Source organism: Oncorhynchus mykiss, chromosome 6, assembly GCF_013265735.2.
Source record: "Oncorhynchus mykiss isolate Arlee chromosome 6, USDA_OmykA_1.1, whole genome shotgun sequence".
In the NCBI taxonomy this organism is placed as follows: domain Eukaryota; kingdom Metazoa; phylum Chordata; class Actinopteri; order Salmoniformes; family Salmonidae; genus Oncorhynchus; species Oncorhynchus mykiss.
The window spans coordinates 85,643,663-85,664,481 of NC_048570.1; the positions used below are offsets into that span (position 1 = coordinate 85,643,663).

Genomic DNA, 20,819 nt, shown 5'->3' on the forward strand with positions numbered 1-20,819 from the left:
ATCGGCAATTTTGACTTCGTTGCTGGCCAATCTGGCATGAAACCACTCAGTGCTGCCTCCAGGGCAAGACTCATGACAATAAATGTCAACCTGCGTAAAACATCCACATAAACTGGTTCTACTGCTCTCCTTAGCCCTGTTTATACCTGGTGCTAACATTCGTTCTATGTCCTGATCTTGTCCAAATTCTCATTGTCCCCCCATTAGGCGATTAAAAGACACATTCATCCGATTGTGATCAGATCTTCCTGACCTCCGGTTCTGGATGGTCAAACCATTTAAATTATAATTATACCAACCACTAAAATCATTGACAGGAAGCACCATTGACCTAAGTCTTATGGCACCAGTAATTGCCTTAAATTCAATAAATTCATAATATTTTGAAAGAATTTCTGTCAAATATCAGGTCACAATGTGGACACAGTGGACAGATGAGACACATTTTAACACCATGTGTAGACGCAACAAAACTTGTTCAGAAAGACATTGGATCATATTCATCTGATCACGAAACTCACATGTTAGCGCAAGGTGTAAACGAGGCTCTGTTCAGATGTAATTGTGTTTCTTAAACCAGCCATCAGTACTGACTGTACAAAACATTAGGAATAACTTCCCCCTTTTTGCCCTCAGAACAGCCTCAATTCGTTGGGGACATGGACTCTACAAGGTGTCGCTCCACAGGGATGCTGGTCCATGTTGACTCCAATGCTTTCCACAGTTGTGTCAAGTTGGCTGGATGTCCTTTGGGTGGTGGACCATTCTTGATACACACAGCACACTGTTGAGCGTGAAAGACCCAGCAGCGTTGCAGTTCTTGACACACTGAAACCGGTGCGCCTGGCACCTACTACCTACCATACATCGTTCAAAGGCACTTAAATCTTTTGGCTTGCCCATTCACCCTTTGAATGGCAAACATACACAATCCATCTCTCAGTTGTCTCAAAGCTTGAAAATCCTTCTTTAACCTGTCTTCTCCCCTTCATCTACAATTATTGAAATGGATTTAACAAGTGACATCAATAAGGATTCATAGCTTTCACCTGGCCAGTCTATGTCATGGAAAGAGCAGGTGTTCCTAATGTTTTGTACACCCAGCGTATCATAGCTGCAAAACAGAAGACATTTCTCACACACACACACAAACACACCTCTCCTCTCTTTCACACACCTCACATGTACACACACATGCACACATACACCTGTGCTGAAATGTCACCAAACAGCTGTTTGGTTAATACACTTAGAGAACTAGTCCACAAGGTGAAAGCAATGTTGGCTCTCCTCTTTCAGTTCCTGTTCTGGGAAAATTAACCAACTTTATTTCCTTGACTTTCTCCTTCAAACTTATCACGCACGCAATGTCAGAGGAGAATGATTGCTTTAGGGCTGATGTGGTTATTAATTAGCTAAATGTATTTGTTTAGCGATCGTTCCCGGTTTATTGGTTAAATTCAGAGGAGGCTGGTGGGAGGAGCTATACGGGCTCGTGTAATGGCTGGAATGAAACCATGTGTTTGATACCGTTCCGTTGATTCTATTCCAGCCATTACAACGAGCCCATCCTCCTATAGCTCCGCCCACCAGCCTCCTCTGGTGGATTGCAGTCTACTCCCTCATTCAGTGTGAGGACAGATTATCTAGATGGACTCACTGTTTATGACCAACATGAGTCTCTTCTCTATTAGGATACAGTGTTCCCATGACACAGTGGGTACATGGGACATCATCAGCACATCATCAGGCTGGCATCTCAATGTAAACAAATTCCCATTAGTATAGAAACCAGCTCATTCTCACCCAGTCTCAATGCATTCCACTCTGTTCATCTCCCACATATCTAACTATGTATCAATATTCATGCTTTTCAGCTGTAGGTCTAGAACAATGGTTTGTGTTCCACAAGCCCGGCGTCTCTCCCAGTGATGCCCGCACTGGAATCCCAAACGCCCCACACCCCACCCCTGCCCAGAGGACAGGGCCCTCCTTCACAGGGCCGTGGTGGGAGAACAGGGGTGCTTTTGTCTTGGGGAGGGTACAGGGGAACATTTTCTGCATTGTGGTCGTCTGGACAGTCATATTTTATTCAACAGGCCGCTGGCTCAAGGCGGAGGCTAGGCCACAGGTCACAATGTCAGCCGTCCATTGTCAGATGGAATAGTCTGTTCCAAGACAGGGTGAGCAGCATCACAGTCTGATCTTCCTCCCTCAGTGTGTTCTCTCTCTGTAAGCTATAGAACATCTGTCACATAGTGGACACGCAGACAAAGACAGACAGACACAATATTCCCCTTTTCTCCCTCCCTGGCTCTCTCTATATCTCTCCCTCACACACATCGTAGGGTAGGAGCAGTGCTCTCAGGTTTTAGAGGCTTTCAGTACGTAAGGAGAAGTAACTGTCCTCCACCATAAGTTACTGTGAGGCTACAGCATGTTTTATAAGCAGGTTAAACACATCTCCCTGTGTGGTTATGAAAGTGAAGTGTGTTGCCAAGGGAAACCTCTCACTCTCACCTCCATAGTCAAACTCAGATCCGTTGAAGTCTGTGGTATTGAAGAGGAACTGGATGGGTACACTAAAGGTCTAAGTGTGACGATGGCTAGAGATGCCAATCACAGTGCTTTTAGGTAGTTTCCTTTCCACATTTCCATGACAGGTGAAAAGGGAAATTCTAGTCTAATAACCTTCACACTGTCTAACACAGATTTATTACAAAGGTGAGATAAGAGTTTTTATGTATGACTGGGCCAATACAGTGTTATTCTCCATCTACCAGCCAGACCAGGAAAAACAGTCAAACATGCAGTCAAACGGACCCCTAAAAACATGGAGTCAAACGGACCCTTAAAAACATGCAGTCAAACGGACCCTTAAAAACATGCAGTCAAACGGACCCTTAAAAACATGCAGTCAAACGGACCCTTAAAAACATGCAGTCAAACGGACCCTTAAAAACATGCAGTCAAACGGACCCTTAAAAATATGCCTTTCTTGTCAGAGATTTGGTTCTAGATGAATGTTGATTGACCGGTTAAGTGTACATTTTCAGTAAATGGAGTGGTTAAGTGTGCATTTTCAGTAAATGGAGTGGTTAAGTGTGCATTTTCAGTAAATGGAGTGGTTAAGTGTGCATTTTCAGTAAATGGAGTGGTTAAGTGTACATTTTCAGTAAATGGAGTGGTTAAGTGTGCATTTTCAGTAAATGGAGTGGTTAAGTGTGCATTTTCAGTAAATGGAGTGGTTAAGTGTACATTTTCAGTAAATGGAGTGGTTAAGTGTACATTTTCAGTAAATGGAGTGGTTAAGTGTACATTTTCAGTAACCGGCCTGTCAGAGTACTACTGTGGTATGTGAAACATTTACCCACCATGTGCAGCTCATAATGCCAGTCTCCTGTCATATGGCCTTGTCATATCTAGACAAAAAACACCATCTTCTTTATACGGTTTTGTCTTGAAAGGGGTAGGAGGTAAAACATTTGGTCAATTAAAACCCGCCACAATACCTAGTCATGGCTTGAATCTTGTTTTCTTAAACATGCACAGACATCTCAATGACAGCGCAGTACCTTGAAGTAAACAGACACATACAGATGAATTAAACCACTTCAATGTCTATGTTTAGTAGGAAATGTATTTTCACGTCAGAAAAATAATCAGCAGCTACACTTGAAAAGAAAAAAACTATTAAAATGCGGTCTGCATAAATCTGTTCAAAATGGAGGCAAACCCTTAAAGAAAAATGACCTTAAAAGCACAGTGCAGTCAAGAATGTGACTTTTCTGTTTTACATTTCCACAGAGGTTGAAATAATACTGTGAAATTGTGAAAATGACGACAATGCCCTTTTAGTGTGAGAGCTGTTTGAAAAGACTGCCTGACATTTCCAACTGTTTTGGTGGAATGGAGTTTTGACCTGCTGAAATGAGTTAGACCAATAAGACTCATTCTTATTGAAACTAGGTTACACAAAGTTCCAAACCTCTCCACCAATAACAGCTCATTTTCCCTTCCCCCCTCAGACCACTCCCACAGTCCTGGGAACATTCTTGATTGATAAATTGCTCTGTGCTAAGAAGCCATTGGTTCCATTTTGACCATTTTAATTGAAAATAATCACAGTAAGGTACTTAACTGTTACCCAGAAATGATTTGATATTGAGACAAAACAGCTGCATTAGACCTTTAAGAGAGATATATATTTATATATATGTAAGTATACAATATGTAATCGAAATAAACGCATAGGGAATCTTCTCTGAAAAACAATGAAAAGTGCATTGCAAGGTGTAATGAACAAGAAACAATTATGACCACAATTTTCTTCTGTGAAAAATACATCTATAAGTGAGATAAAATGTACATTTGTAAAGAAAAACACAAGTATAAAGGCTGTTTTTCTGTTTTCTTCTCATTTGACCTCAGATACAGCAGTTAGGTAATAGCATTTCATTAGAATAAAAGACACAAAGCCGTGTTAGAATTGCACCAACTCTGTTCGGATCCACAACTCGTCATGAGAAAATGACTTTTTGAAGCACAAAAGGTAAGTATCTATATTATATAAAATTCTTCCTGGAAAGAATCAATGTGACAAAACTGCTCTTTTTACAAAATGTACATTATATGTATAGAAATTTGGCGATCCATTGTGAGAAAACATGTTTTACATATAGATCTATGAATATATATTTATATAATAACCCCTGCCCCTTCATTTACTCATCAAATATCGGACTAAGGACTTGATTCAATCTGTAGTGCTGAAGATCTCAGCACGATAGAAATTTAAAAGTGATGTTCCTGTGTTTTCGCGGAAACTGCATTCACTGTAAACTCTGCATATGTCGGCTCAATCAGTATTTACCTTTAAAATTACGCCACATCGCTAATCGTCAGCGCAACCGATTGAATCGAACCCAAAAGTTTGCTGTAGGTAGTCAAGGGTCTGCTTTCTGATTGGCTGTCCTCTATTTCCTATGCTAATCTCTGCCTATCTAGTGCATGCTCATTGGTTGCGATCTTTCATGATTTGCAAAACAAATACAAAACTACATAAGAAAAATAGGTCTATGAAAAGGTCCACTAGCAGTTTGCTAGTTACATATATTTTTTACTACAAAACCCAGATTGTCCTCGTACTCTGTGGTTTCAGAAGCGTCTAGCCAATCAGGTAGTGCTGAAATGCTGGACCCTCCTCTTCTCATCATGGTGACAGCGCTGATCTCCAGACACCTCTGCTTCCTCTGGTCATCCAGTTAGTAGATTAAAACAGGAGGGCAAGAGGTTGATGCTCTGTCAGCTGACTATAGCTCCCCTGCCTCTCTTGTCTGGGCAGGCTATAGGCAGGCCTCTTATTCCATCTCTCTAGGCTGTAGGAAGACATCTCTGCCCCCCCCCCCCCTGCTCTCTCTCTTCACTATAGACCCCTTCCCATCTCTCAGTCTCTGTTTTAGGCAGACCTCCCCCTATCTGTCCTTCACTCTGTCTCTCTCCCTACATGCTATAGGCAGGCATCTCTCTCCCTCAATCTCTGTCCATGCTATAGGCAGGCATCTCTATCCCTCCATCTCTCTGTCCGTGCTATAGGCAGGCCTCTCTCTCCCTCCATCTCTGTCTGTGCTATAGGCAGGCCTCTCTCCCTCCAGCTCGCTCTCTCTCCCTCTTAGTCCGTGCTATAGGCAGGCCTCTCCCTCCAGCTCACTCTCTCCATCTTAGTCTATGCTATAGGCAGGCCTCTCTCCCTCCAGCTCTCTCTCTCCCTCTCTTTTAGTCTGTGCTATAGGCAGGCCTCTCTCCCTCCCTCTTAGTCTGTGCTATAGGCAGGTCTCTCTCACTCCAGCTCTCTCTCTGTCTGTGCTATAGGCAGGCCTCTCTCCCTCCAGCTCTCTCTCCCTCTCTCTTAGTCTGTGCTATAGGCAGGCCTCTCCCTCCAGCTCTCTGTCCGTGCTATAGGCAGGCCTCTCCCTCTCCCTCTTAGTCTGTGCTATAGGCAGGCCTCTCTCCCTCCAGCTCTCTCTCCCCCTCTTAGTCTGTGCTATAGGCAGGCCTCTCTCCCTCCAGCTCTCTCTCCCTCTCTTTTAGTCTGTGCTATAGGCAGGCCTCTCTCCCTCCCTCTTAGTCTGTGCTATAGGCAGGTCTCTCTCACTCCAGCTCTCTCTCTGTCTGTGCTATAGGCAGGCCTCTCTCCCTCCAGCTCTCTCTCCCTCTCTCTTAGTCTGTGCTATAGGCAGGCCTCTCCCTCCAGCTCTCTGTCCGTGCTATAGGCAGGCCTCTCCCTCTCCCTCTTAGTCTGTGCTATAGGCAGGCCTCTCTCCCTCCAGCTCTCTCTCTCTCTTAGTCTGTGCTATAGGCAGGCCTCTCTCCCTCCAGCTCTCTCTCTCTCTTAGTCTGTGCTATAGGCAGGCCTCTCTCCCTCCAGCTCTCTCTCTCTCAGTCTGTGCTATAGGCAGGCCTCTCTCCCTCCAGCTCTCTCTCTCCATCTTAGTCTATGCTATAGGCAGGCCTCTCTCCCTCCAGCTCTCTCTCCCCCTCTTAGTCTGTGCTATAGGCAGGCCTCTCTCCCTCCAGCTCTCTCTCCCCCTCTTAGTCTGTGCTATAGGCAGGCCTCTCTCCCTCCAGCTCTCTCTCTCCCTCTTAGTCTGTGCTATAGGCAGGCCTCTCTCCCTCCAGCTCTCTCTCTCCCTCTTAGTCTGTGCTATAGGCAGGCCTGCTGCACCTGGTTGAGGAGCTCTCCGAAGCGGTCGAACAGGCCCTCCACCCAGGCTCCGTTCCTCATGCACAGCTGCACCGTCTCCTCCTGCCCCATGTCACCAGCCTGCACCCGCAATGACGCAATCTGCAACACAGCAACCACAAAACAAGCCACACGTCAACCACAAAACAAGCCACACGTCAACCACAAAACAAGCCACACGTCAACCACAAAACAAGCCACACGTCAACCACAAAACAAGCCACACGTCAACCACAAAACAAGCCACACGTCAACCACAAAACAAGCCACACGTCAACCACAAAACAAGCCACACGTCAACCACAAAACAAGCCACACGTCAACCACAAAACAAGCCACACGTCAACCACAAAACAAGCCACACGTCAACCACAAAACAAGCCACACATCAACCACAAAACAACCCACACATCAACCACACCAGCGTTTCTGTGCCAACTAAACAACCCTGGTAGCACACAACAGTTGTATGCCAATCATGGGTTTCAGTTGTACAACCAAACCGTGCCCAGGGCCCTCACTGGCCAGGGCCCTCACTGGCCAGGGCGTGACATATTGCCTGACAAAGGCACAAGCCGCAAACAATTACACATACAGAGGGGTTGTTACTGAAGAGATAACCTAGGTTCAAGACTATTCTAAACTGAACATGACACTCAGTGGTCATTGCTGATACAGCGTCTCAGTTCTGCAGTCAAAATATCACGTTGGAGGTTTGACCGAGGGCCAACTAGACAGCTGGTTAGTGTGTATTGTTTAGACTGAGGGCAATGTGGACCAACTAGACAGCTGGTTAGTGTGTATTGTTTAGACTGAGGGCAATGTGGACCAACTAGACAGCTGGCTAGGGTGTATTGTTTAGACTGAGGGCAATGTGGACCAACTAGACAGCTGGCTAGGGTGTATTGTTTAGACTGAGGGCAATGTGGGCCAACTAGACAGCTGGCTAGGGTGTATTGTTTAGACTGAGGGCAACGTGGACCAACTAGACAGCTGGTTAGTGTGTATTGTTTAGACTGAGGGCAATGTGGACCAACTAGACAGCTGGTTAGTGTGTATTGTTTAGACTGAGGGCAATGTGGGCCAACTAGACAGCTGGTTAGTGTGTATTGTTTAGACTGAGGGCAATGTGGACCAACTAGACAGCTGGCTAGGGTGTATTGTTTAGACTGAGGGCAATGTGGACCAACTAGACAGCTGGCTAGGGTGTATTGTCCACAGACACACTCCTGTACATGGTCTTCTTCTTAGCATCCCTGAAGTATTCCACCACAGACCCACTGGGGAACACACAGAGCACATGCATGCCCCCACTAGGGTGACCACATTTAAAACACCCAAATGTGGGACAACGGGATGACTTTGGGGGACAGTGTAGCCTGGTGGGAGGGAGTTTTAATCTGTTGATAAAATGTGGGACATGATTGTTTGCTTGCAGGACAAAGGACCAACATGCAGGGACATGTGGTCACACTCGGCCAATCACAGAGACACAGAGTGTTGTCTCACCTCCTCCTGACACATGAGGTATGTGTGGTACTTGTAATGCTGTAGAGAATGGTAGAGGGAGAACCACTGTGGTTTCTGCTGGTCCACTGTGTATTCCTAGAGACAGAGAGAACAGAGTTCATTACACTACATTTTCCTAAACACTCCACGCAAACTTCACAGTTTGGTCAAGTAAGCATAAAAAACTAAATGCATTCACATCCAGCAGTCACAGAAACATGTTGCATCAGAGACACAAACTGAGTGCAGGACGCCCTCTACTGGACAAAAGCAGAAAGGGCTTCTTCTTTCCCTCTGGCCTGCACTGTAAATAGCAGTGTCAACATAGAGCCTCTTCTTACCAGGGGCAGTTTGCTGGGGGACTTGGAAGGCTTCATGTTCTTCCTGTTGTAGGCCTTCCCACTGAGCCGCACCTTAAAGGCTGGAGTCTCCCCATCCTTGTTGAGCTCTGTTACCACGGAGATCTCTGGGAAGCTGTCCAGCGCCGTCTGAGGAGAGACAATGTGAGAGGTACTCAATAAAAGGTTGTTGAGGAAGGCAGAGGCCTATATTTATTTTCAGGAGAATGCTAAAACGCAAACCTTAAAGAGTTGTCCCACTCGTAGTCTGGGCAGCAGGCGTCTCCTGTTGTCCCAGATCATCCCGTCCACTCTCTTCATGTGGGGCAGCAACAGCTCATCTGAACCCCAGAAACAATGTGATCAGCTTCCTAAATTCTACAAACAACTATTCCACTCCCTTCCCCTCTCTCTCTCCCCTCAGGTATGCCAGACGTGATTACTCCTCCGTGAATACACCTGTCTCCGTCCCCCCTCTCTCTCTCTCTCTCCCGTCAGGTATGCCAGACCTGATTACTCCTCCGTGAATACACCTGTCTCCGTCCCCCCTCTCTCTCTCTCTCTCCCGTCAGGTATGCCAGACCTGATTACTCCTCCGTGAATACACCTGTCTCCGTCCCCTCTCTCTCTCCCCCTCAGGTATGCCAGACCTGATTACTCCTCCGTGAATACACCTGTCTGCGTCCCCTCTCTCTCTCTCCCCCTCAGGTATTCGCGACCTGATTACTCCTCCGTGAATACACCTGTCTGCGTCCCCTCTCTCTCTCCCCCTCAGGTATGCCAGACCTGATTACTCCTCCGTGAATACACCTGTCTGCGTCCCCTCTCTCTCTCTCCCTCAGGTATGCCAGACCTGATTACTCCTCCGTGAATACACCTGTCTCCGTCCCCTCTCTCTCTCCCCCTCAGGTATACCAGACCTGATTACACCTCCGTGAATACACCTTTCTCCGTCCCCTCTCTCTCTCCCCCTCAGGTATGCCAGACCTGATTACTCCTCCACGAATACACCTGTCTCCGTCCCCCCTCAGGTATTCCCGACCTGATTACTCCTCCGTGAATACACCTGTCTGCGTCCCCTCTCTCTCTCTCCCCCTCAGGTATGCCAGACCTGATTACTCCTCCGTGAATACACCTGTCTCCGTCCCCTCTCTCTCTCCCCCTCAGGTATGCCAGACCTGATTACTCCTCCGCGAATACACCGGTCTCCGTCCCCCCTCAGGTATGCCAGACCTGATTACTCCTGCGTGAATACACCCGTCTCCATCCCCTCTCTCTCCCCTCAGGTATGCCAGACCTGATTACTCCTCCGTGAATACACCTGTCTCCGTCCCCTCGCTCTCCCCCTCAGGTATGCCAGACCTGATTACTCCTCCGTGAATACATCTGTCTCCGTCCCCTCTCTCTCTCCCCCTCAGGTATGCCAGACCTGATTACTCCTCCGTGAATACACCTGTCTCCATCCCCTCTCTCTCTCCCCCTCAGGTATGCCAGACCTGATTACTCCTCCGTGAATACACCTGTCTCCGTCCCTAACCCCCCTATGGCAGTCGTTCCCAAATCTTTTTTTAAGGAACTCAGTCCGGCTTTCATGTAACTGTTGAAAGTTGTAACAGTAACAGTTGTAACAGTTTGGGAACCCTTGGAAGGGTACCAACCATCCCCCTCTCCCCCTCTGTTGGGGGTATACCCACCGTTCTCCCTCTCCAGAGCGCTCATCACGTCTGCATCCAGGGCGACGCTGATCAGCAGCTCTACAAAGCTCTTAAACGTCTCCTTCATGGTCCTGGTGTTGAGGAACCGAGAGGAAAACGGCACTGGGGGAGTGAACTCTGAGACAGAGAGAGAAGAGACAGAGGGAACGAGGGAGAGGGAAGAACAAGAGATAAAACAGCACATAACAGAGGAAGTTGCAGAGCTCCATCAAGTCATCAAACCCATGGGAATGAGCCTAAATGTAGGCCCTCTAAAGCATCAACCCTCACCATCATCTTCAGCCTCATCCTCAGGAGAGGACTCGGAGGGAGATGGAGAGTACTCCTTCCACTTCCTCCTCTTCTTGGGCGGGGGCTCTGCCTTGGTCTTGGGCTGCTTGGTGCGAGGCTTGGACTGGGACTTCTGTGATGTGGGCGTGGCGAGAGGGTCAGAGTTCACTGAGCGGGGAGGAGTCTTCAGACCGAGCAGTGTCTTCGCCTGACAGCCTCTGGAGGAGAGAATGAAGGTAGAAATGAATGAAACCAGACTCAGAATGATGAAGATGAGACAGACTGAGGTAAATAAGTAGAGGAACAGATATCAGTACCTCATGGAGGACATGGGCTTGCAGCGGGGTTTGCGGTTACAGACCCGGACGTACTCCTTCTTGTTGACTGTGTCCAGGAACTTGACGTACACCCTCCTGTACATGGTCTTAGCGTCACCAAAGTAGCCCAGATACTAGAACGGATGTAGACACACACAACAGAGTGGATTCATGTTACTCTGCTTACAGAATAATGTTAAGAATTCAAACTCTATGGGGATTTATACAAACACACTAATCATCATCTGTGAGTGTGTGTGTGTTCATGAGTAGTGTGTGTATGTGCATGCATAGGTGTGTGTGTGTCTAATCAGATGTACACCTGTCCTTACACTGTTAGTGGCTGAGAACACTCTCTTGCTGTCCCTCAGCTCAGGGACAAACTTCTGCAGCAGAGCTTTCTGGACCTTCCAGATGGCTGGGGGTTCCTGTCCGGCTGTCAATGTCACCTACACACACACACACACACACACACACACACACACACACACACACGAGTAGAACAAGTCTCAGCATGGATCAATAGAACAAACCACAGACAGACAGACACAAATATGTTTTATATATCTGGACTAACTGCATTAGGGGAAAAAAAGAAAAAAATGTGAATCTCTGCCAAGGTTTCACACAAATCCCCTCCCATCCCTCCCACCTTCAGGCTCCCGGTGTCCTCGTTTTTGACCACAAACTCGTCCCTCTCGCGGTACATGCCCTCTCCCCCGCTGTCCGACAGTTCTTCGTCCGTCAGTCCTTCTATGGCCACGCTGGTCAGCTGGACGGCCAGCTGGCCTGGGGGGGCCGGTTTCACCCCCTCCTGCCCCGACGACCCAGTCACCGATGATGACAAGACGGTTCTCGAGGACTCCTTCGGTGCAGCCGTCTGCTGCTCCTGGGCTTTGGAGGCTGAGTGAGGCATGCTGGGAGCCTGGTCTGGCTTCAGGGGAGAGTTGGAGAGTCTGTTGTCTGTTGATGGAGAGAAGAGAGAGGGGATAGAGGTTAGGGTATTAGATGTTAAATGTAACAACTGGAATTAACATGGGTACTAATGAATGCCCTCCTTGATTTATGAAAATGTTTTTGGAGATAAAAAACAAAGCGTTTTATTTAAATGGTATCCAATCAGGACACAATGCTGTCTCACACTACACTGATAACTAACAAACCAGATGACTGAATCCTAAGGGCTTGTGAGGGCAGCCCATTCCATGTTTACCCGCTGTGTGTGTCCTGTCTGAGGGCTCGTCCAGGGCCGACAGGGCTGAGCTGATGCTGTTCTGGAGGGCCTGGTTCTTTCCAGCGCTGCTCTCATCCTCGTCCGAGCTGAACGATGGCAGTGTCTCCAGGTTCTTCTGGAGCTCTTCCTCCAGACGCTGCTGCTGAGAGCTCCCCGCAACCCCAAGGCCCTCATCGCCTATCAACGGGGCTGATGGGGGTTGTATTTTCAGAGGTAGAGGCGGTATGGCGCACAGTGGCCGCTTGGACGAAGCCGAGGGCCTGCGGGAGCGACTGGGGGTCCGTACGGGGGATGAGGAGAAGTGCTGTTTGGGACCTGACTTGAGGAAGTCCAGAAAGGAGCCGATGAAGCCTGTTTTGACCTCTGGCTGTTGCTCCTCCACCTCACGGATCTTCTGCCTCATCCTCTCCTGCTGCTGGTAGCTGTCGTAGGCCGCCTCCGAGGTGGAAGGGGAGCTGGTGGGGTCGCTGCCCCGGGAGTTCTGCCTCTTGGCCTGGACTGTCTTCTTCCTTGGTTGGATGTTCTCTTCCTCTGGAACGGGTGGCTTGGCCGAAGCCTTGGAGCGCACCCTCTTTTTGGGGTTGACAAAGCCGTCAGAGGGACACTCGTCAAGGCCGTCTTCTCTCTTGATGACTTTGGACCCTTTGGGGTTCTGCTTATTGGCCTTGCCTCTGTTGAGGTTCCCTGAGGGGTCGTACCCCAGGCCAGCCAGGTGGTACTCATTCTCAGAGTGGCCTCCGTTGGGGTTGCCATCGGCCCTGTTGCTAGGGTAAACAGACTGTCCTTTGGGTGAAATGTTGTTTGGCTCGTCTCCGGGCTTCTGTAGCAAACCTTTGTCGGCGCCCATGTCGTGCCTGGGGTCGACTACAGTGGTGTGCGAGTGTGACATTGAGTACTGTTGCCCCAGATGCCCCTCCCCTTTAGGAAACTGGTGTCTGTCTGAGCTCATAGGAGAGCCATTGAGTGTCAGGGTCATGGTGTTATGGGAGTTAGTGTTGGTGATGATGGAGGTCTGGGAAGATGAAGAGGAGAAACTAGGTGACTGGTGTCTGGTGTCCCCAGTCTGGAAATGACCCTTGGGGTCGGGCATGCCGCCCTCAGCAGCGCCGGACGTGGCTTTGACAAAGTCCTGTGGCGTGACACCGCAGGCGGCTGCCGTGGCAGCCAGGATGTCATCCACGTTGGACAGGATGTTCCTCTCGTCTGCCAGCAGCATGGACTCTGGGAAGCAGATGGAGCTCAGGGCGAAATGGTGCTTGGCGTCCTGCGACTGCTGCTGATTGGTCGACTGGCTGTAAGGGTCTTTTGGCGAAGAGAGGTGCAGTATGGAGGAGTCCGTGATGGTGTTCTGTCCTACTGCCCCAGGCTGGCTCTGGCTACCATTAAGGCTAACGCTGATCAGATGATCTCCCTCCATGTGAAGGTACTGGACCTGGCCTGACCCCGGTGTCAGCTGCACCTTGGAAGGGTTGAGACCACAGTGGATGAGAGGCTGTTGGATCAGGACCATCTGCTGGTCCCGATTAGGCTCCAGTAGAACCTGAGAGTTGGGGACCCTGATGTACTGGTTCTGGGTGTGGTTCAGGGCAGACTGGGCGTTGGCCTGGTGATTTTGTTGCCGTGGCTCAGGCCCTTTGAGCAGGAGTGAGTGCTGTTTGAGCTCCTCATGGGAAGACATGAGCTGGGCGTTGGTCCTAGTCTTTGTGCCTATGAGCTGGTCTTCGGCTCGCGAGTTGCTCCGGATCACACTCTGAGTGTTGTAACGGTCATCCATTTTGGAGACTACGTAGACCACATTGTCACTGCCCCCCAGGCTGGAGGTTTCTAAAGAGACCTGCTGGAGAGCCTGGAGGTCCTCGATGGGGATCTCTCCTTCCAGTTTCAGTTTGCAGTAGGCTGGCTTTAGGTCCTGTACTGAGGCTCTGCAGTTGTTCTGTAAGGCGAGGGGAGGGGCTGAAGAGAAGGGGGTGTAGCCCTGGCCCGATATTGATGTGGGTAACCTCTGGGCGATGGCGGAGGGGTAGGGGGCGCTGAGGGATTGTCCTGCGGCGTAGCTCTGAGACTGAGTGACCGAAGCCTGCCCCTGAGACAGGTAGCTCACGTTAGGGGCACCCTGAGAGTGGCTGGCAGGGGAGCTCTGAGAGGGGTTGCCCAGACACAGGCCCTGAACCTGGGCTCTGTACTGGCCCACATCCTCCTGGCTCTGCCCAGGGCTGGAGCAGTAGACCAGGGACTGACTGACAGACGCTACATTGCCTGAATGGCCAGAGAAGGAGGGCAGAGTCTTATAGAGAGAAGGCCTGAGGAGGTCTGAGGAGGAAGAGGAGTAAGCCTGGGAGGTGATGTAACTCTGAGAGTGGCTGAGAGTGGACAGCAGACTGGGTAGCGGGGCCGATGTGTATGGTTGAGTCTGTTGGCTGGCAATCACCGAACCATGCTTCAACCCAGGCCCCTGCCCTGGGGAGGGGTAGCTCTCTGGAGATCCACCCTGTGACTGGGGTCCGCCATCTGGGGCCAGTTTGGAAGAACAGTCTTTAGTCTTGGCACCCGTGGAGGACGAGCAGTACCCAGAGGGGGAGGGGATGGAGGAGGGGTAGGCCTGAGATTGCACACCCGTCTTAGGCTGCTGCGCACCGTTGACCCCCTGGGAGGAGTCCGTCCCCATGGAGGTGCTGCAGGGCACTGTGGTCTGCCTTGAGGGGTCCTGCTGGAAGGAGCCATCCCCCTCCCCGCTGCCTGAGCCGAGGTAGCCCTGCAGGGAATGCTGCAAGCCAGGCAGCTGCTCCGAGACAGCGTGGCTGCTGCTAGAAGGCCTCTGGTGGTGCTTGATCACACTACATTCCCGCTGGAGTGCTCTCTCGATGGAGCCCGAGAAGACGGGCACCCCGTAAGGCTGGGGGGCTGACTGGGTAGCCAAGGGCAGTAGCCCAAACTGGGGCTGCAGGAGGTGAGGGGCCGACTCCTGGGCCGAGCGATATGTGGATGACTGGGGAGGGAGGGCGGTGCCCAGGGAGGGGGTGGGGAGGCGGTCGAAGGCCAGGGAGGTAGGTAGCGTGGCCTGGCTGGGTTTAAGCTGCAGCAGGGGGTCGAGGTGGGAGGAGAGCAGGCCGTTGGTGGAGGTGCTGAAGGCGTGGTCCTGGAGGGCCAGGGAGGGGCTGGTGGCGTAGCTCCGCGAGGGGAAGGCACTAGGGTGCTGATAAGAGGAGAGGGGGGCAGGGTAGGGGAATGTGGCGCTGGTAGGAAGGGCACCGGTGAGGAACAGCTCTGTGGTGGGGTTGGCGCCTAAGTGAAAAAAAAAGAAAGATGAATAAAGATAAATCTTCGGGCAAGTTCACATCCAAACAAAATACAAAATGATAGACAAAAACAAGCCGCTAACACAGCTCACATACGACAGATGAACCAAACATGAGAGAGAGAGGTAGAAAGAGAACAAGGCCAACGATGTGTAATATATGAACTGAGTGGAATGGATACAGGTCTCATTTCCCAATTGAAACCAGCCTGGTGCCTCAATTCAAAATGTCATTTTCTTTGGAATCCATGACGCACAGAACAATTCATAAATCCACAACAAATAATTAACTCAAAACCAAGTGTGTAAAATGGCAGCCATTTGGTGTGTGTATATACTGTGTGTGACCTCACCGGTCTGCCACGTGGTGGTCCTAAAGGGGGGGAGCAGAGAGGCCCCGACAGGACCAGCCTGCTGCAGGGCTCTAGACTCCATGGCCGACAGGAAGTTCATGACAGAGGTCTCAGTAGTGTTAGTGCCTGAGTCAAACCCCCCCGACAGACCTGGGAGAGGTAGAAGAAGGGGGAGGCGGTGAAGAGAGACAGAGAACATGTCATGAGGTTACTGAGGTTATGTCTAGAAGGGATACAGATTGTGTCAAAAATGTACTTTTCGGAGCAGGTTAGGTGAATTAGGTTAAGAAACGGGTTCGCTGAAAAAATGTCAAATTTTACAAAAGTTGTATCCATCTAGACATGACCGGTTACTGATGCAGGCGCAGTAACATTCTCCTAATGGTCTTCCTACAATAACAACACAGAGTGGCAGCCCGCTACAGTTCATTAAACAAGTCTCGTAGTCCTTCATTAAATCTTACCTGTAGGGTGATGGGTAGTGGTGTAGGTGGGCAGCTGGGTGCAGGCGTAGGTCTGCCGATGGAGGAGCTCCGACTCCAGGTGTGTGGCACCATAACTGGCACTGCGGAAAGGAACACACACACACACACACACATATACACATTAGGACACGCACATGTTGCACCTTTACTGTGCAACCTCACCATGCCTGAGGCACTAAACCAGACAAGCTTATTCCACACATCAACAACACGATGTGAGCACCATCACAACAGCACACTGTGCCCCTGTCAGCCCCCTGGGCCTTGCCCTGTCACACAGAGACCCAGACAGTATTTATAGGCCCATGATGCAAGCTTACAAAAGTGTGTCAGGCACAATGGAGGCCCTTAAAAATGTGGTGCAGGACGGGTCTCATTTGATATATAAAAACATCTCTCACCCATTGATAATATTATAATTGACAGTCACATAAGAGGTTATTATTTGTTCAGCATTAGAAACGGAGTTAAACAGATTAGAAAATGATATACGTTGACAGAACTCAAACATGACACGTTATTTTTATAGAAACACTAGTATTGATTATAACAGGGTGTCAGACGAGCTCATATGAAGACTGCTGTACTAAACAGGGATCACACACAACATGAGAGCAGACACACTTGTTGTTCCCTCCTCACAGCTGAACTACCACAGGATAACATGTAGCACTATCAACCTGCACTGTCATGAATAGTGTCAGTGTAGCTAGACAACCAGCTGGTGCTCTCTCATGCCCTTTCCACAGCCCCCCAGAGTGACACAAAGAGACTGGCATGGCCAGAGGTGAATTATTCATGTACACTGTACAGGGGAACCCAAGCAGGTTGAGGAGATTGTTACAAGTCATAACAGGGTTATGAATGAGAGCTCTGGGATATTTTTATGTCGGCCTCAGTCTTGAAACCTACAAAGGCCTAACCCACACACAGAAGTGGAGGCAGAAGAAGAACAGAGAGCGAGACTTTTTAAGAGGACAGACTACCTTATGAACCTTGGGTTATATTTGCATCCAATGAAACTTTAATTCCGCACTTTACAATTCACTGGAGCATCAAAACAGCCTTGTCAGTATAAGAACTTGAGAATGAAAGGCCCTGTACAAACAGCTAGCTACTACTTTCCATCAAAACGTGTGGTAAAAACAACTAGGGCCGGTACGATACAATACTCATTAGTATCTTGACAAGGAAACAAAACGCAAAGCGGATTTTACTTTTTTAGGAAAACAGTCCTAATGTTGGAAGCAAACATTATGTCATCCAGAGTCACATTTATTTATTTTCCATCTGTAGCTCACAATATTTTACATACAGCAGGTTTTTAAAGTACCAAAGAGTTGTCTGCTTCATGTTTTTATTTTCGCTTTCAAATAAATATTGTTATATTGACATCGTCACAGCGCCCCGCCCCCACCCCAAAAGACCCCAGAACGAGTCAGTCTGTTCATCACATGGTAACAAAATGGAGCCGAACATGTCCCATTTCCTATTATTCAGATAATACGAGACGTCTCGGTGCGATGAACACAGAGCAGACTGACTGATGTTCTAGTCAGGAGACAAACGCTCAGCTGGGAGTCATCTCATCTGCTTCTCTCTCTCTGTCCCTGTGTTTCACTAACACATCCCTACTAATCTACAATAAAAGGGTGAGGGAGAGATAAACTAGTCACAAACTAGGACCCAAGTCAAAGCTAAATTCCCTGAGTTGATTCTCACTGATCAGTTTGGAGGAACCAACCAAAACGCTGATTCTCACTGATCAGTTTGGAGGAACCAACCAAAACGCTGATTCTCACTGATCAGTTTGGAGGAACCAACCAAAACACTGATTCTCACTGTGATCAGTTTGGAGGAACCAACCAAAACGCTGATTCTCACTGTGATCAGTTTGGAGGAACCAACCAAAACGCTGGTGCTTTCACACAGACAAGAGAAAGTGAAAAGGTCAGGAAGACATTATCGCACTCAGGGATGATGAGGAGGTGGTGATCTCCACCTCCTCCCTGAGTGGGATAGTCTATTTTCTAGAGTGAATCCACCGTTCTCTCTAAAGACAGACGCTTTCCAAGTCCTTTTTCCTGGAGGTTAGAACAGTCACAGGGACAATGAGCAGTTGGAGAGAGAACTCAGGAACAGGCTTCAAGCATGTTCAGTCTAGCCTACTTTCATAATGTAATGACATAGTACTAGTACGAACAGCTTCACCGTAAAAAAAAACTACAAAGTGTTTTAAAACCCACCTGTCTGATATGCTACCTTCCCTGATTTAACTTACCTACCCCTAAAACTGTTCAACTAAACATGTGTTGGTGAGTAGGTTAAAACAAGACCCACGCTCCCCCCCTAAGGGTGTCAATCTCAGTTTCCCTCCATAACCTGAGAAGTGACTGATCTCTAACCAGCCCCTCGCTCTCCCTTTACTTCTCCCTGTCTCCTCAGACCCTGGGGGTGGGAGGTGGAAGGAGGAGGGTGGGTGGCACAGCCCCCCAGAGGCACTGTGTGGGGCTCCACAGTTCATGTCTGGACAGAGATTCCCCACTCACACCACTAACGAGGGCTCCTCTCTTCATCCAGGTGGAAATGAGTTGAAGAGCCCAGTCTGCCAAGACGAGAGACATGATTCTGTTAAATGTGTTTCAACTTAATGTCAAAAAACAGGTAGTTAGGGTTTAGGGTTTAAACAGGTTTAAACAGGTAGTTAGGGTTTAGGGTTTAAACAGGTAGTTAGGGTTTAAACAGGTAGTTAGGGTTTAAACAGGTAGTTAGGGTTTAGGGTTTAAACAGGTAGTTAGGGTTTAGGGTTTAAACAGGTAGTTAGGGTTTAGGGTTTAAACAGGTAGTTAGGGTTTAGGGTTTAAACAGGTAGTTAGGGTTTAGGGTTTAAACAGGTAGTTAGGGTTTAGGGTTTAGTGTTTAAACAGGTAGTTAGGGTTTAGTGTTTAAACAGGTAGTTAGGGTTTAGGGTTTAGTGTTTAAACAGGTAGTTAGGGTTTAGGGTTTAGGGTTTAAACAGGTAGTTAGGGTTTAGCTAAAGACTGAACCTCAACATCCACATATCTGATCAACTGTTACGCACGGACTAACTTCACTTTGTCTCTCGCTGTGTGTCTGTACTCAGCAGATACCATAACTAGGGCAGCTGGTGTCCCACATTTTCAGCGCTATCCATTTATAAAACAGGATATTTTAACAGGCAATTCAGGTTAACTCCACACAGAGAGTGGACCAAAAAAATACACATTATCAACCACACCACTGAGCCTCCCAAATATACGTTTGACAAGCACGACTTTCATATTCATCATTTTGTTCAATGGTCAAATGACAGCGATGCTCTGAAGAAGTAAACATTCAGAGTTGACCACGATGTAGACGTCAGACAGCTGTCAACAAACTGTACAAAACACCAGTCTTTCTGTGACTTCACTTTCAGTCAAAACAGAATCCAACCAGTCAAGCTACTTCCTAAAAATTGAGACCATGTCAATGACCAGATTATCAGCGAATTAAACACCTCGGATTTGACAACCTTACGCTCAACAACGTATCTAGCTAGCTATGCAAATATACCCGTACATCAGTGTGATTAAGCGGACCTGTCTGGCGACTTCTTTCCTAGTTAAAGATGGTTCATTCTAAGCGATCGAATACTTGATTGAACTATTCGACATCATTGCATTCTTGCATGTAGATAGTTAATTGTGCATATTGACAATTAACGTGCAACACAGCTACGTAGCTGATGGCGTGCTACAGATTTTAGGGGTGTCCAACATTTCCAAAACACTGTTCAATGAGTGATCAGTAACTTTATATTCATATGTCAAGCCCTCCACACAATTGTTCCATAACACGACGCGTTAACTTTAAAAGCTCGTCACATTTCTGTTTGTTGTGCTAGGCCTTCCATCACCGGAATTTTCCGTGAAAGGTGACCCGCCCTCTCCTTCATCTCATTTACCTTGGCTTTATGCTTGCGGTGCTCCGCTCATAGGCCCAGGCTACGGTCTGTGCTGGTGGAGCCAGCGGGTCTGCGAAACTGGAATTCGGGTAATTCCGGTCCATCATCCGTCGAAGGCTGGGAGTGATGCACTTCCCCGATGGCGCTTTGTGAAGCAGTAGGCACACATACGAGCGCGGCGCCGGACAAAACAATCACATTCTCCCGGACCATAGATTACTAGGCGCCGTCAAGTTCATCTGTTTAGTCCTGAAACTTTATAACCACTTCTCTTTAGCATGAGGTTATGATGATAATCATTGTTCGTTTTCCTTAATCAAAAACTGTGCAGGCACTGCATGGTGGTTTGGTACTTGGATCAGGTCCCCATGTTGGTTTATTTCCCATGATGCACCGCCAACCCTGCTTGAGTTGGAAGAGTTCTTTCTCATAATTTTCCTTCAGTATAATAATGGAGCAATATTTCTTTCTGTGAAATGTTTTTACCTGTCTGAAATGACATCAAGTCAGTCATATCACTGATCATATATTTTTTAACACGACCTTTGCACATACTTTTTTTTTAACCTTTGCACGGTCACATAATTATGTAAG

General features: G+C 48.3%; 1 protein-coding gene across 1 annotated transcript; it reads right to left on the bottom strand.

The window, feature by feature from the left end:
- Positions 1-6,565: 6,565 nt before the first annotated feature.
- LOC118936664 (glutamine and serine-rich protein 1-like) lies at positions 6,566-20,629 on the bottom strand. Its single transcript, XM_036981302.1, has 13 exons — positions 20,226-20,629; positions 16,238-16,338; positions 15,774-15,923; positions 12,105-15,407; positions 11,544-11,854; positions 11,224-11,340; positions 10,892-11,025; positions 10,575-10,792; positions 10,284-10,421; positions 8,833-8,930; positions 8,593-8,739; positions 8,252-8,347; positions 6,566-6,844 (listed from the first exon to the last, which is right to left on the bottom strand). The coding sequence occupies exons 1-13, from the start codon at positions 20,330-20,332 to the stop codon at positions 6,704-6,706; spliced, it is 5,061 nt and encodes a 1,686-aa protein (XP_036837197.1). The 5' UTR covers positions 20,333-20,629; the 3' UTR covers positions 6,566-6,703.
- Between the last annotated feature and the right edge of the window lie 190 nt (positions 20,630-20,819).

Coding starts and splice junctions, on each gene's coding strand:
- LOC118936664 (XM_036981302.1), bottom strand. CDS start 20,332: ATGATGGACCGGAATTACCCGAATTCCAGTTTCGCAGACCCGCTGGCT. Junction 16,339..20,225: donor ACCGCAAGCATAAAGCCAAG/GTAAATGAGATG, acceptor TCCTTTCCGCAG/TGCCAGTTATGGTGCCACAC. Junction 15,924..16,237: donor CACTACCCATCACCCTACAG/GTAAGATTTAAT, acceptor TACCTCTCCCAG/GTCTGTCGGGGGGGTTTGAC.